This window comes from Cololabis saira, chromosome 6, assembly GCF_033807715.1.
Source record: "Cololabis saira isolate AMF1-May2022 chromosome 6, fColSai1.1, whole genome shotgun sequence".
In the NCBI taxonomy this organism is placed as follows: domain Eukaryota; kingdom Metazoa; phylum Chordata; class Actinopteri; order Beloniformes; family Belonidae; genus Cololabis; species Cololabis saira.
Window position 1 is genome coordinate 45,270,962 of NC_084592.1, and position 15,791 is coordinate 45,286,752.

General features: G+C 36.4%; 1 protein-coding gene and 1 long non-coding RNA gene across 2 annotated transcripts in view; both read left to right on the top strand.

The window, feature by feature from the left end:
• Positions 1-1,356: 1,356 nt before the first annotated feature.
• Positions 1,357-4,367, top strand: LOC133446584 (uncharacterized). The gene is made up of 3 exons (XR_009782849.1): positions 1,357-1,481; positions 2,355-2,444; positions 3,795-4,367. It is a non-coding gene; the product is annotated as an uncharacterized LOC133446584 (long non-coding RNA).
• Positions 4,368-9,536: 5,169 nt separating this feature from the next.
• senp7 (SUMO specific peptidase 7) overlaps positions 9,537-15,791 on the top strand; it is a 54,284-nt gene continuing 48,029 nt past the window's right edge. The window contains exons 1-2 of the mRNA XM_061722971.1: positions 9,537-9,704; positions 12,291-12,379. Coding sequence (XP_061578955.1) covers positions 12,326-12,379 — 54 coding nt within the window. The 5' untranslated portion in view covers positions 9,537-9,704; positions 12,291-12,325. The remainder of the gene's footprint in view (positions 9,705-12,290; positions 12,380-15,791) is intronic.

Consider the following 15,791-nt stretch of genomic DNA (forward strand, 5'->3'; position numbering starts at 1 on the left):
GTGAGGTGGACCTGAGCTGTGTCTGAAATTCCACACTTCCACCCTAATGAGTATGGAAAAACAGTATGTGAGATTTTTTAGTGCATCCGAAAAATTAGTACGTACACGTACACAAAGTATGGATTGATGGACACTAGCTAAGCAGAAACTTCCCACAATGCAATGCAGCGATGTTTGGTTGCTAAGTGCTGTAATGCAATTACAAAAACAAAAATGTCATACATTCTGGATTCATTACAAATCAACTGAAATATTGCAAGCCTTTTATTATTTTAATATTGCTGATCATGGTTTACAGCTTAAGAAAACTCAAATATCCTATCTCAAAAAATTTGAATATTCTGGGAATCTTAATCTTAAACTGTAAACCATAATCAGCAATATTAAAATAATAAAAGGCTTGCAATATTTCAGTTGATTTGTAATGAATCCAGAATGTATGACATTTTTGCATTTCAGAAAATAAAGGACTTTATCACAATATTCTAATTTTCTGAGACGGTCCTGTATACTGTTTAGTATGGCATTTCAGACGCAGCGCTAGTCTCTGTTGTACCTGGGTCTAGTCTGGTGTGGTAGACCTGGTCCAGTCTATCAATCAATCAATCAATCAATCAATCAATCAACCAATCAATCAATCAATCAATCAATCAATCAATCAATCACATTTTATTTGTATAGCACCTTTCATCCACTTTGAAATACAAAGTGCTTAACATTTTGACTGAAAAATAAGCATAATAAATGGAATGGAAAGTGCGTTATAAATGAAATTTATTATTATAATTATTATTATAATAAAAACAAAAATAAAAACTGGAAGACCAATGAAAACTGACATACAATATAGTTAATTAAAATTAAATAATGATAAAAGTTCAAGAATTAAGGCTAAAAGAGAATCAGTCCATAACAATAAATAATAATAATAATAATAATAATAATAATAATAATAATAATAATAATAATAAAAACATTACAAGAAATAGATAAATTAATAAAACAAATACCTCTAAAAAAAATGTTAAACAGAATAAAACTATACATTTTGATGCTACATAAAAGCCAGACCAAAGAGATTAGTTTTTTCTGGTCTTGTGCACCTGGTCCAGTCTGGTTTGGTAACGTAACAGATAAACTCTTATAAAAGTCCCGACCTAAAGTGCTGCAGTTGTGTAACAGGTGACAAAGTCAAAGCCGCTATTATTCTTCTCCAGGATCAGCTGTTCTCTGTTGTCTCCGCTTTGACTCCTCCCCCCCTGAGCGGCTCAGCCAATCATGTTGCAGCTCCGCCCCGAAGCCCCGCCTCCTCCCTTATCCTCGGCCTCTGATTGGCTGCGTGTTTTCATAACGCTCTGCTGCTCCAGTATTAATATAAGAAGGTTCAGGAAGTAGGAACGACTTCTGCTGAGAAACCGACAATCCAGACCCAGAAACTCACCCGAAACAGAGAGAAACGATGGTGTGACTGCTTATAAAAGGTAAAAAACGATGTATTATTCTTTATTTTATATTAAAACCTGGCAAATATCGCACAGGAAAGCGAATTCGAGTAAACATTATATGTCACGTGACTTCTATCCCACTGAAAGGCTCCTTTACATTTTACAAATACATTAATTAATCCTGTATATTTACTCAAAAACACTCTTTTACTAGTCTTTCAGTCTCTGTACTTGAGTACTTAGCTATTCTTCGAAAGTGCTTTCAGAAAAATGCATTACTTTACTCCTCCTTACTACTGTAATTACATTCAGGCCTCCTGGATTTATTTAGATTTTATGGCTGTAGATTTGTCAAATGTGCAAAGAATCAGTGTTCCTGTCCATTTTTTCCCCCAATATAACTTCAACTTTCAATATCTGGCAGTTATTCAATATTACTGTGTGTTCTGACTGTGTAATAACTGTTTAATACACAATTACGTTTGTTATGAAAGCTTTAATTAGGTAAACCTCGACGTTATTATGTAAAGATTATTATTACCATGTTCTTTTTTTATTTAAACCATGCACATGTGTGCTGGTACACTCAATAAAAGTAGTTAACTCAAGTAATAGTTTGTGCCACAAACCTTTATTATTGGTTTTATACTTATTCACAAAACAGATTTATTTATATAATCATATCTACCTCATTCTGCTGCACCTTTCACTTTTTAAAAATTGTATATATGTTAATAAGAGCTGTCATTTGTCTGTACCTATTTACCTATTTACTGTAGAATGAGCGATAACAACCGAATCAAATTCCATGTCTTGTCTGACCTGACCTGACCTGATCTGACCTAAATGTGATTGTGATTTGGATTTAATTTAATTTGGCTGTATTTTTATTTATCTTTTCCATCCCAGCTTGTGCCTACGTGGTCAGGAAGGTCCAGGCTTCCATCGCTGAGGGAGAGCAGAAGGAAGCGCCTTTCCTGACACCATGTAGTGCTAAAGGTGAGATATAACAAATAACTATTAAACTGGTATATTTATTTTTATTTTTCATGCTTCAAGTTTCATGCTTCAAGTTAAAAAAAGGGGGAAAATATTGATATTTCTAGTGTTATTGTAATTTTAATTTTTTTTTTTATTGCCCTCAATAAATATATCTATAAAAAATGTTCCACTTCCACCGCAACGACACCAGGGTGTGTAGAGGTTTGATCAAGTTAAATTTAAGACTTTTTAATAGCATTTTCAAACAAAATTCAAGACCAAAAAGACAGTTGCACACTTTGAACCCATGTAACAGTTGAAACATAAACTAACTTATGTTACTTGAAGCACTCGACACAAAACTCTCACTCTCACTCTCACTCTCACTCTCAAAGGTCCAAAAATTTGGAATGAGATTGATAGTTGCTATAAAAGAGTCTGGATCTCTCAATTTTCAAAAAGAGACTAAAACAAAAATTGTTAGTAAATTATGTCTCTTCTTATTAAATTATGTCTAACTCTAAAACTATCTGTGAATGTTTATGTACCAATACCTGATGTATTATTTTTACAAGAATATCTTTGTATTTAGGAAATCTGAGGATCTCAGGGTTTTATTGTGTGTGTTTTTTTTTTTTAGGTAATAAGGTTATTATATGTGTAATTTATAGTTGTTTTGCTGTGTGACTGGGCCCCTATTCATAAACTACAGTTAAGCTTCTGGGGAGTCCCATTTTACAAACTTACCTCAATTGATTGTTATCTGTATTATATATAAACTCTGTGAACAAGAACACTGGACTGAGCTTCCTTCATCATAACGATGGAATGTGGTTTCCACAAACACATTAGACATGTTTGTTCTTTAACTATCTTGTTATTATCGGGGTATTAGAGGTGGAATAACGGCTGTTTCTCTTTAATTTTTCATTTCATTCAAAAAATAAAACAAACAATTCAATACAAATACAAATGTTCATAAATTTTGAATGAAAAGGGAGCAGAAAGAATAAGAATCTTATCTAATCTGCCCCTTTTTCCAAGAAATAAATTCACAAATAACAAATTAAAAATAAAAAGAACAACAACTAAGTAAATAAAAAAAACTAAAATAAAATAAAATTACCGCCGTCTATAGGTATGTCAATCAAACTTAACTAACATATTTCATTATATTTACTTAACATACAGGCTTTAATTGTTCTTTTGAATGTAATGTTTGATTTGGATTCTTTGTTTACTTTATTCAGATTGTTCCATAAACTGATTCCTTTCACAGAAACACAACGTTCCATCAAGTTCGTCCTGAATCTTGGTTTTTAAAAAAAATCTCTGTTCCTTTTAAGTTATACTTGCTTTCTCTTGCAGCTGAACGTGATGCGAGGCTGAAGTCCACGGCCTCCGCTGCTGCGCTGAATCCAGGATCTGATGAGGATGTTGGAGGAGCTGCAGCCGTGGGGACGTGCCCGGGGACTTCAGTGCAGAAATGTGCTACTGCTCCCTGACGCTAAACCTGTGGCCGCCGGACCCTTGGACTGGATCATCTGTTAAATATGTACATGTGAAGTCCAGCTAAATCATTTACATGAGGGATCTTTCCTCCCGTGTCTAAAAGTTGGTTAATTGGACGTTTTTAAATTATGTATTTCAAAACAAGACTTAACAAAGTACAAATAAAACGTGTCCAAGTGGAACGCAGTGGCCAGAGTCCAGCTCAGGACGACACGCCAGGCGGCCTTTTTCACTACAAACATTTTGATGCTGAATGCAACGCTGGAGTGTTTGTGACGAAATGTTTCTGGTGAAAAGGGTTCCTGTAAGTTTTCTTTAATTTATGTGCTGCAGCGTGTGAAGGCTGGCTCACCAACCTCTCTGCGTAGAGGCTGAGCAGGCCTGATGTTCCTGCTGCCGCATCCTTCAATAAATATACTTTAAAACCTACTGTTTGAGTATTTCTGCATATCTTTTTTTTAAAACTATGGTCTGTTCATTTTAGTTTAAATCGAGAGCAAAGGTACACTAAACTAATAAATAAATAATGGAGTAATGAGCTTCTTGTATGAGACTGGAGGACTGGGATGTAGAGAGGAACCTCTGCATAAATAAAGATATACAAACTTGCACCGAACCAGATGATCCGTGCAAAGAAATCCTTAATATGCTATGAATATATACAGTTTCACACAATACTAAAAGATAACTAACATGGAAAACGGTACAATGATTTCTAAAGACTCAGAGCTCAGTGTCTAACCATGAAGGAGGTGTACTCTTAAGGAAAACAAAAGGCAAATAGCAAAAACCTTGTAAATCAGAATCAGTTTTATTCGCCAGGTTTCAGTCGGTTTCCTTGCTCTCTGTGTGAAGAAGACAAAAGTCATGTGCAAACAATATCTGCTCATCTTAATTCAATAAAATTACAACCTTCTACTTACAAAAACTGTAAAACAGCAGCACAAAAAGGCAAAAATACCAATGAACAGATAAAGAATCCAGTATTTTTGTAGAGATGTGCATCTGTATCTGCAGTGCAGGATACATGTGAGCGATGCTGCAGTGTTTGATATATATATATATATATATATATATATATATATATATATATATATATATACATACATACTGTTTATATATAATATATATATATATACATACTGTTTATATATATATATAAATATTTATTTTCTGTATATATAAATCTGTTCATGTTAACAAACTGGCGAGCAAATACCCACAGATGCAAGTGAACAACACCTGAAGCAATCATGGACAAATATGCAGAAGAAGATGCCTAACAAAGAAGAATAAAACACAACAAAACCCAGACAACCTTAAAACAGATTCCAGACACAGAAGGACGTTTGTTACACGATCAGAGAAAGACTGCAGAGTCGTCCTTCCAAAGCAGCATCTGCATCCACACAAATACAATCACGGTGTGTTGGTGTTCATCTGTCAGGCAGGAGGATCCTGCAGGACGTCATTAAAAAATGCATTTCCAGGGATTCAAACCTGACAAAGTAAAACTGCGAGAGTCGATCCATCCATCATCCATCCATCCATCCATCCATCATCCATCCATCCATCCATCCATCATCCATCCATCCATCCATCCATCCATCCATCCATCCATCCATCCATCCATCCATCCATCCATCCATCCATCCATCCATCCATCATCCATCCATCCATCCATCCATCCATCCATCCATCCATCCATCCATCATCCATCCATCCATCCATCCATCCATCCATCCATCCATCCATCCATCCATCCATCCATCATCCATCCATCCATCCATCCATCCATCCATCCATCCATCCATCCATCCATCCATCCATCCATCCATCATCCATCCATCCATCATCCATCCATCATCCATCCATCCATCCATCCATCCATCATCCATCCATCCATCATCCATCCATCCATCCATCCATCATCCATCCATCCATCCATCCATCATCCATCCATCCATCCATCCATCCATCCATCCATCCATCCATCCATCCATCCATCCATCCATCCATCCATCCATCCATCCATCATCCATCCATCCATCCATCCATCCATCCATCCATCCATCCATCCATCATCCATCCATCCATCCATCCATCCATCCATCCATCCATCCATCCATCCATCCATCCATCATCCATCCATCCATCCATCCATCCATCCATCCATCCATCCATCCATCCATCCATCCATCCATCCATCATCCATCCATCCATCATCCATCCATCATCCATCCATCCATCCATCCATCCATCATCCATCCATCCATCATCCATCCATCCATCCATCCATCCATCCATCCATCCATCCATCCATCCATCCATCATCCATCCATCCATCATCCATCCATCCATTTATCCATCCATCCATCCATCCATCCATCCATCCATCCATCCATCCATCATCCATCCATCCATCCATCCATCCATCCATCCATCATCCATCCATCCATCATCCATCCATCATCCATCCATCCATCCATCCATCCATCATCCATCCATCCATCATCCATCCATCCATCCATCCATCCATCCATCCATCCATCCATCCATCCATCCATCCATCCATCCATCATCCATCCATCCATCATCCATCCATCCATTTATCCATCCATCCATCCATCCATCCATCCATCCATCCATCCATCCATCATCCATCCATCCATCCATCCATCCATCCATCCATCATCCATCCATCCATCCATCCATCCATCCATCCATCCATCCATCCATCCATCCATCCATCCATCCATCCATCCATCCATCCATCCATCCATCATCCATCCATCCATCATCCATCCATCCATCCATCCATCCATCCATTTATCCATCCATCCATCCATCATCCATCCATCCATCATCCATCCATCCATTTATCCATCCATCCATCCATCATCCATCCATCCATCCATCCATCCATCCATCCATCCATCCATCCATCCATCCATCATCCATCCATCCATCCATCCATCCATCCATCATCCATCCATCCATCCATCCATCCATCCATCCATCCATCCATCCATCCATCATCCATCCATCCATCCATCCATCCATCCATCCATCCATCCATCCATCCATCCATCCATCATCCATCCATCCATCCATCCATCCATCCATCCATCCATCCATCCATCCATCCATCCATCCATCCATCCATCCATCCATCATCCATCCATCCATCCATCCATCCATCCATCCATCCATCCATTTATCCATCCATCCATCCATCATCCATCCATCCATCATCCATCCATCCATTTATCCATCCATCCATCCATCATCCATCCATCCATCCATCCATCCATCCATCCATCCATCCATCCATCCATCCATCCATCCATCCATCCATCCATCCATCATCCATCCATCCATCCATCCATCCATCCATCCATCCATCCATCCATCCATCCATCCATCCATCCATCCATCCATCCATCCATCATCCATCCATCCATCCATCCATCCATCCATCCATCCATCCATTTATCCATCCATCCATCCATCATCCATCCATCCATCATCCATCCATCCATTTATCCATCCATCCATCCATCATCCATCCATCCATTTATCCATCCATCCATCCATCATCCATCCATCCATCCATCCATCCATCCATCCATCCATCCATCCATCCATCCATCCATCCATCATCCATCCATCCATCATCCATCCATCCATCCATCCATCCATCCATTTATCCATCCATCCATCCATCATCCATCCATCCATCATCCATCCATCCATTTATCCATCCATCCATCCATCATCCATCCATCCATCCATCCATCCATCCATCCATCCATCCATCCATCCATCCATCCATCATCCATCCATCCATCCATCCATCCATCCATCATCCATCCATCCATCCATCCATCCATCCATCCATCCATCCATCCATCATCCATCCATCCATCCATCCATCCATCCATCCATCATCCATCCATCCATCCATCCATCATCATCATCATCATCATCATCATCATCATCATCATCATCATCATCATCATCCATCCATCCATCCATCCATCCATCCATCCATCCATCATCCATCCATCCATCCATCCATCCATCCATCCATCCATCCATCCATCCATCCATCCATCCATCCATCCATCCATCCATCCATCATCCATCCATCCATCCATCCATCCATCCATCCATCCATCCATCATCCATCCATCCATCCATCCATCCATCCATCATCCATCCATCCATCCATCCATCCATCCATCCATCCATCCATCATCCATCCATCCATCCATCCATCCATCCATCATCCATCCATCCATCCATCCATCCATCCATCATCCATCCATCCATCCATCCATCCATCCATCCATCCATCCATCCATCCATCCATCCATCCATCCATCCATCCATCATCCATCCATCATCCATCCATCCATATACTGTATATCACACATCCAGAACTCTTTACAGCTTGATTTTAATATGGTTCAAGATGGTTCTGTAAGAAAAAACTCATATTGAACAAAAAGAAGTCCTGCAGCAGGTTTTCAGTTCACGTCACCTCCAATCCCGTTCATCTGATTTTCATATTTATTTTTCCGATGGATCTCTTGTTGATAAAGTTGACACATTCAAATATCTTGGACTTTGGATTGACCCGGAACTTACCTTTAAACCTCACATTGATTATACTGTTAAAAAAGCTTCACTTTACCGTTCAATCAACTGTTTCACACTTCCTGTCAGAAAAAGGTTAATTTCTCAACTCATACTACTTGTTGATTATGCAGATATTGTTTATCAAAATACTCCACATATACATCTTAAACCTCTGTATTATTTAATTCATAATGTAGATTTGTGTTACGTTGTCCTTTCAGAACACATTATTGTTTTATGTTTGATTCATTGAACTGGTTTCAACACAAATCTAGAGTCAGTTTCACTGGCTTCACTTCCTTTTTAAATGTGTTTATTTTCACAGTCCTCCATATTTAAAAGAACTCATGATTCTATATAACTCTCCATTCTCACTCAGACATATGAATTTTCCTTTTTTCTTTGTTCCTAGAATTTCAAAAGAGGTTATTTTAAAGCTCCATCAGATTGGAATAATCTTCCCCTCTTTTTGTGTTCTATTACCTCTTTTCATTGTTTTAAGTTGGCATTATATTCTCATCTTAAAACAAATTATTATTAATTTATTTATGCATTTTTTGTACTTTTTTCTATTTATTTATTTTTATTTATTTATTTATTTTTATTTTTTTCTTTTCTCTCTGTTATGTTATATTTATCTCATTGTTTCGGTTATTCAATTAGCCTACTTTGTAACTAGACTTATGTGGCAGGGGTTGTGTGTGGGAGGGGGTGTTTTATGTCATGTATGTCTGTACTGTAATGTGATATATTGTAATGTTGTATGTTTTATGGAACCCCCTTGAAAATGAGATGTTACATATCAAGGGGCTATCCTTTAATAAATTCTAAATTCCATCTATCTATCCACACATCCATCCATCATCCATCCATCCATCCATTCATCCACCCCCGGAACCTTTGTTTCGGTCCCTGTTTCCCCCCGGACGTCTCCCGGTCTTCCCCGGATGTTGCTGAGGGAGTGGAGGCGCCTGTTGATGCAGATTCTGGTTTTTGTAAAATGCTTTTCTCCTGCTCCTCCACGTCTCGGGGGGAGACCGTGGTGAGCGACCCGCCCAGGTGGACCTGGAGCCCCCCCTGCAGCTCCTGCAGCTCCGGCCCCAGGCCGGCTCCCGCGCTCAGGTGAGGTTTGAGCCCGCTGTTCCGCGGGAGGAGAGAGGAGGACACCCCGTTAGCCGCGGCGGCTAACAGGCTAACCCCCATGTTTAAATAGAGAAGGAGAAGCAGGTGAGGTGAAGTGCAGGTGGTGTTTCTGCAGCTGAGGCTTCACCTGCATGATGCTTCAGGCAGTGAGGTGAAGTGCAGGTGGAGCATGATGCAAAGGCACAACCAATGGGATTTATTATTATTATTATTATATTTATTATTATTATGAATATATTTATTATATGTATTATTATGAATATATTTATTATATGTATTATTATGAATATATTTATTATTATGAATATATTTATTATTATGAATATATTTATTATTATGAATATATTTATATTTATTATTATGAATATATTTATTATATGTATTATGATGAATATATTTATTATATTTATTATTATGAATATATTTATTATATGTATTATTAATATATTTATATTTATTATGAATGTATAATTAATATTTATGTTTAATTTATAATATTTTATTTTTATTTATTCATTTTTATTTTTTATTTTATTAGTTTGCACACAATAAAAGTAACACTTACAATCAAAACAGTAAAACAAATGTGACAGGAGAGGTCAAAAAGCCAACAGGCTTATCAGAATCAGAATCAGAAAGGGGGTTTATTGCCAAGTTTGTTAACACACACAAGGAATTTGTTGTGGTGATTGGTGCAATACAGTAAAAATAAAAATATAAAAGCAAACAAGTATATGGAGATAAAAAAGAGATAGAATCAAGTAAAATGTATAAACGGAAATGTACAATATGAGGATTAAAAAGTGCTGGATATGAATCTTTACAAAAAGTGACGTAAGATGACAGATACAGATAAAATGTATAAACAGAAATGAACAATATAAACAGAGATGTACAATATGGGGTTTTTAAAGTGTCGGATGTGAGTCTGCAGTTATGCAGCGAAACCTCTCCTCAATTTCGGAAGTAAAACAGTAATTTCAAAAAAACAACAAGACGAAAACTATAAACCAAAAACAAAGAAGGTTAGACTACATACAGTAGTTACAGTTTAAATAGAGCAGGAGAAGCAGGTGAGGTGAAGTGCAGGTGGTGTTTCTGCAGGTGGAGCATGGTGCAAAGGTGAAAAAGCACAACCAATGGGATTTATTATTATTATTATATGTATTATATTATATTTATTAGTGCAATAACCAGTAAATACCTCACCTATTTTTGAAAATATTTGTAAATTATTTGTAAATTTTTTGTAAATATTATCCATTTTTTTGGTGTTTACTATTTTTTTCTCGCTTGTACATACTCTTTTTCTACTTTTTATATTGCTCTTTTTATTATTTAACTATTTATTGGTTATTTCTATTTTAAATTTTTTGTATAACGCGTGTGTGTGTTTTGGCTGCTGCACGACTGAATTTCTCCTCTGGGAGATCAATAAAGTCTTCTATTCTATTCTATTATTAATATATTTATTATTATTAATATAGTTCTTATATTTATATTTATTATGAATTTATTAATATTTGTTTAATTTATAATATTTTATTTTAATTTTATTTTTTTAATTTTATTTTTATTAGTTTGCACACAATAAAAGTAACACTTACAATCAAAACAGTAAAACAAATGTGACAGGAGAGGTCAAAAAGCCAACAGGCTTATGCAGCGAAACCTCCCCTTTAGGAAGTAAAACAGTAATTACAAAAAAACAACAAGACGAAAACTATAAACCAAAAACAAAGAAGGTTAAACTACATACAGTAGTTACAGATCATCAACACACAAAATAATCAACAACAAAAAAAAATGAACAAAGAAAACTTGTGACATTTTTTAAATGTGAATTAAATGAGATGATAAATTTCTTTTAAAAATCTCTATAGAAGCAGAGCTTTTGATTATGTGAGATTTGGAGTTCCATATCTGAGGGAAAACTGGCCGTGTTTAGTTTTATAAAAAGGAAGATGAAGATGATTAACCTGTCTAGTATTATATGAATGACTTTGAGAATTATATCTGAAAAAATTACTAAACGATAGTGGTGAAGAAAAAGGCAAAAACATATGTTTGTATAAAAACGTATGTAATAAAGGGGCAGGGTTAAATAAGTTTTACTTCTACCTGCTCCTTTTCGGACACAGTTTTTTTTGTCCCTGTTTTTATTACGTTTTTGTTGTTGTTTTTTTTTCTGTATGTTTTGAATTTGTTTAAAACTTTATATTTTTCCCTTATGTGTTTGAAATAAACAATTGAATCAATCAATCAAAGCATCACACAGGTGGTGTTTCTGCAGCAGCTTCACAACAAAAGGCTGGCCATCTACAACACGCTATTTTTAAATTAAATTAAAACATTTATTTAAGAGTCACATGCAGGGGAGGGGTAAAAAAAGTAAAAAATATATAATTACGAAATATAAACAGTATATACATTGGAATGAAAATAAAAGTAGTGCAGTACGAGAAGGAAAGAAAAACTGTGTGTATAATGTGACTGTCATGTAATGTGTATATATATTATATAATATAATGTCTGACAGACTTGTTTGTGTTCTGTTTCTTTCAGTGCTCTAGCTTGATCTTATAACACGGTGGGGCATGATGGAGCGACGAAGAGCCCTGACGCTTCAACTTTCGGGGAGCAAGAAGAACTCGGTATATTTAAAACTTGTTTCCCATGTATACCGCTTTCTCTGCACACATTTTAATTTCGTGAGCTTGCTGTTTTAATCGCACTTTCTTCTAGTTTAGTATAGAGTTAATTGACTGATGTGTTGATCACAACCTCAACAAAATATAGGATTGTTTAATCTTTCACGTTGGCGCTACATCCATAACATACCGTTCAAACAACAGGTTTTAAATGTTAAAGGCCGGTATATGAAAGTTTCTAATCTGAAAAAACAACAGAACAAACAAAGGTCTCAAAAGAATATTTGAATATTTTCAAAGGACGGAGAAAATGAATCTGTGCAAATGGTGCTTTGTATTTGAGTTTCACCTGGTTGTCGTGGTTTCAGTCCGTCACAGACGTCCTCACTGATTCTTACCGTTACTCGCTGATAGTTTCAGGTTTTGAAATAAATGTTGCTTTTGCAAAAAGGTTTCACATTTCAGTATCTTGAAATTAGAATTGTGAAAAATCTGTGAATCTTTGGTGTTGCTATACGGCTCTCTGCTTTCTAGTTGTTGGTTAGAAACCTGAAGAAAGTGTTTTTGTGACACGGTAACAGATTTCAAACATGTTAAACTGTAAAATAAGAGCTGTGTATGAAGTCAGAAAACTCCAATACAAAATAATGTTTGCAGAGATTCAACATTGTTCTTTTATATCTCTTTTTAAAATGAGTTTCAACACATTTTCAGACTTTTAAAGCTTGTTCTTCCCCAGATTTAAATCTTTAAACTGACTCAGAAAGTTTCAGACGTAGGTCTGGGTATTTGCATGGATTTAAGTCCGTCGTCTGTGAGCGTGCAGTCGTCATGTCTGCATTGCTGCATTTTTATGATTGTTCTCTGGACGTAATCATGAACAGCTGCAGTCTAAATGCTTTTGCATAATCAATGTTTGTATAAAATGTTTTATAAGAATGCAGCTGTCAGTTGGCACATTTTCATGCTACAATTATCGCTTGTTTTGATCAATTCATTCTTGTCCCAGTATACAAACAGTTTATTGACGGTTATCAATAAATTAAGGTTACCCCCGATGTGCCTATTTTTACCTTTTATTATTCAGATTTTTCCATCTGACAGACCAAAACAGTTAAGGCAAGGCAAGTTTATTTGTATAGCACAATTCAACACAAGGTCATTCAAAGTGCTTTACATCAACATTAAAAGCGGCAAGACGCAATTAAACAGTCAATAACAAATAAAATTATAAGAAATAAATAAAATAATAGAAAGCACAAGTTGTTAAAAAGTAAGGGCAGCAGGTACATCTCATTCTTACAATGGCAAGAATTACGTTTCTATACGGTCAAAACGTACAAAGACCGGGTCAAATACAGTATTACAAAAGTACGGAAGAGTATCAGGGCCATGCAGTAGAAAAAATATTTGAGAGAGGAAGATTTTTTTTTTATTGTGCACTTCGAGAAAAAAGTTGAAATGTCGAAAGAAAAAAAGTCGAAATGTCGAGATACAATTTCAACAATAAAGTCGAAATTTTGTGAATAAAGTCGAAATTTTGATTTTTTTTCTCAACATTTCGACTTTTTTCTCGAAGTGCACAATAAAAAAAAAATCTTCCTCTAAAATAATATTTTTATTTTCTCCTGCCTGGCCCTAATACTCTTCCGTACAAAAGTAATCTGTAACAATTCGTACGGTGAATTAAACCAATTTGACAATTCTATGCCACAATGTCGGTTTCCAGGTCTTATTTCACACATACGGGGAGAATTACGTTTCTATACGGTCAAAACCTACATAGACCGGGTCAAATACAGTATTACAAAAGTAATCTCTGCCGATTCGTGCGGTGAACTAAACCAATTTGACAATTTAAGTTAAGACAAGATAAGAAACAGCTTTTCTTTTGTCTTTTGCGTACCGGACGGTTCAGATTCTTCTGGGGTGTCAGCTCAGGAACAGGCGCAGGCTACGTCCAACTAGACTAGAAATCTAAACGTACCTGCAAAGCAACGTTGTAGAGCGAGGGTCTGTGGTTAACACGGAGACAACAGCACGGCGAGGTGGTCTGGGTGTAAACCGTGTAGATCAGGGGAAACCCTGGTCCTAGAGAGCTGCAGTACTGCATGTTTTAGCTGTTTATCTGCAGCACCACACCTGATTCTAATTAACAGTCATAATCAGCTTGTCATCCATGCACAAGTCTGTTAATGACACCGTCCTTCGTATCAAAGCGCTGAAGCAGAGAAACATCTAGAACAGGGGTGTCAAATGTGCGGCCCGAGAGAGATTTTCATGCGGCCCGCGAGAAGTTTCCAATGCAAAAAACCAAAATGTTAATTTACTGAAAAGGAAGTCATAAATAATTGCCATGAATCGCAGCATATCCAATAATATATTTCTTCTGCAAATCCATCGTTATTCCTCAAAGAGAGCAGTTTTCAACATAGTTTTTTAGAGAGCATTTGCCAATTTTATTTCTTTGTAGATGGTCGTTTATTTTTATTAACTGATTACTATTATATATTTTCGCAGGAAAAATATCACTGCTTAAAAAAGATGATAGAAGATATTTATTCAGAGAATTTCAGTTTTGAATACGAGGATAGTGAAAAAGTAAAACAGTTAAAAGAAAAGTGCTGACTTTTTCGGCACACTGGCGTAAATATCCGCGCCAATTTAAAAAAATAAATACACTTAATTGTACTGGAAAAATCTCTAAATCACAAAGAAACACTCTCGGATGTAATAAGAAAGATTTTGCTTTTAATTAAATGTCCTATAAAAAAGGGAAATATAAAAAAAACATACAAATTTCTGTTTATCTTTATAAAATGATATTAAAAGTATCTTACATAATTTGAAAAAAAAACGAGAAATTTCAAGAAAAGATCCTGAAGAAATATATTTTACATAATTAGAGTGTAAACAAAGTGCATATTTCCTTTTAAAATTAACTAAACTGATATTGGATTAGATAACAATAGTAAAAAAAATAATTTGCACCGTTTTTGTTATTTTGAGCGTGCGGCCCGCAAGAAAAAAAATTGGTAAAATCCGGCCCCGCCAAGCAAAATGAGTTTGACACCCCTGTTCTAGAGGCTCTCTAGGACCATAGATGCTTTATAGATGCTGCGGCGGAGGATTAACGGTCAGTTGAATCGGCTTTTTAAAGATTCAGACTTTGTAAGTTCAGCAGAAGACGGTGCTCAAATCGTTCCTCTGTTAGATGGATGTAGCGGCTGTTTTGCTGACATACGGTTTCGGTAAAAGTTTAATTTACTCTTCTGCCCCACTCACTCTCCCGTTGACTCGTCTCCGTCACTCTGAAAACGCCAGCTTGTTGCTCTGATTGGTCGTTCGGACCAGCTGCGTCGCCATCAGGAGGAACTATGGATCATTTTCAGTCCTACATCTTTCTCCATGTGGC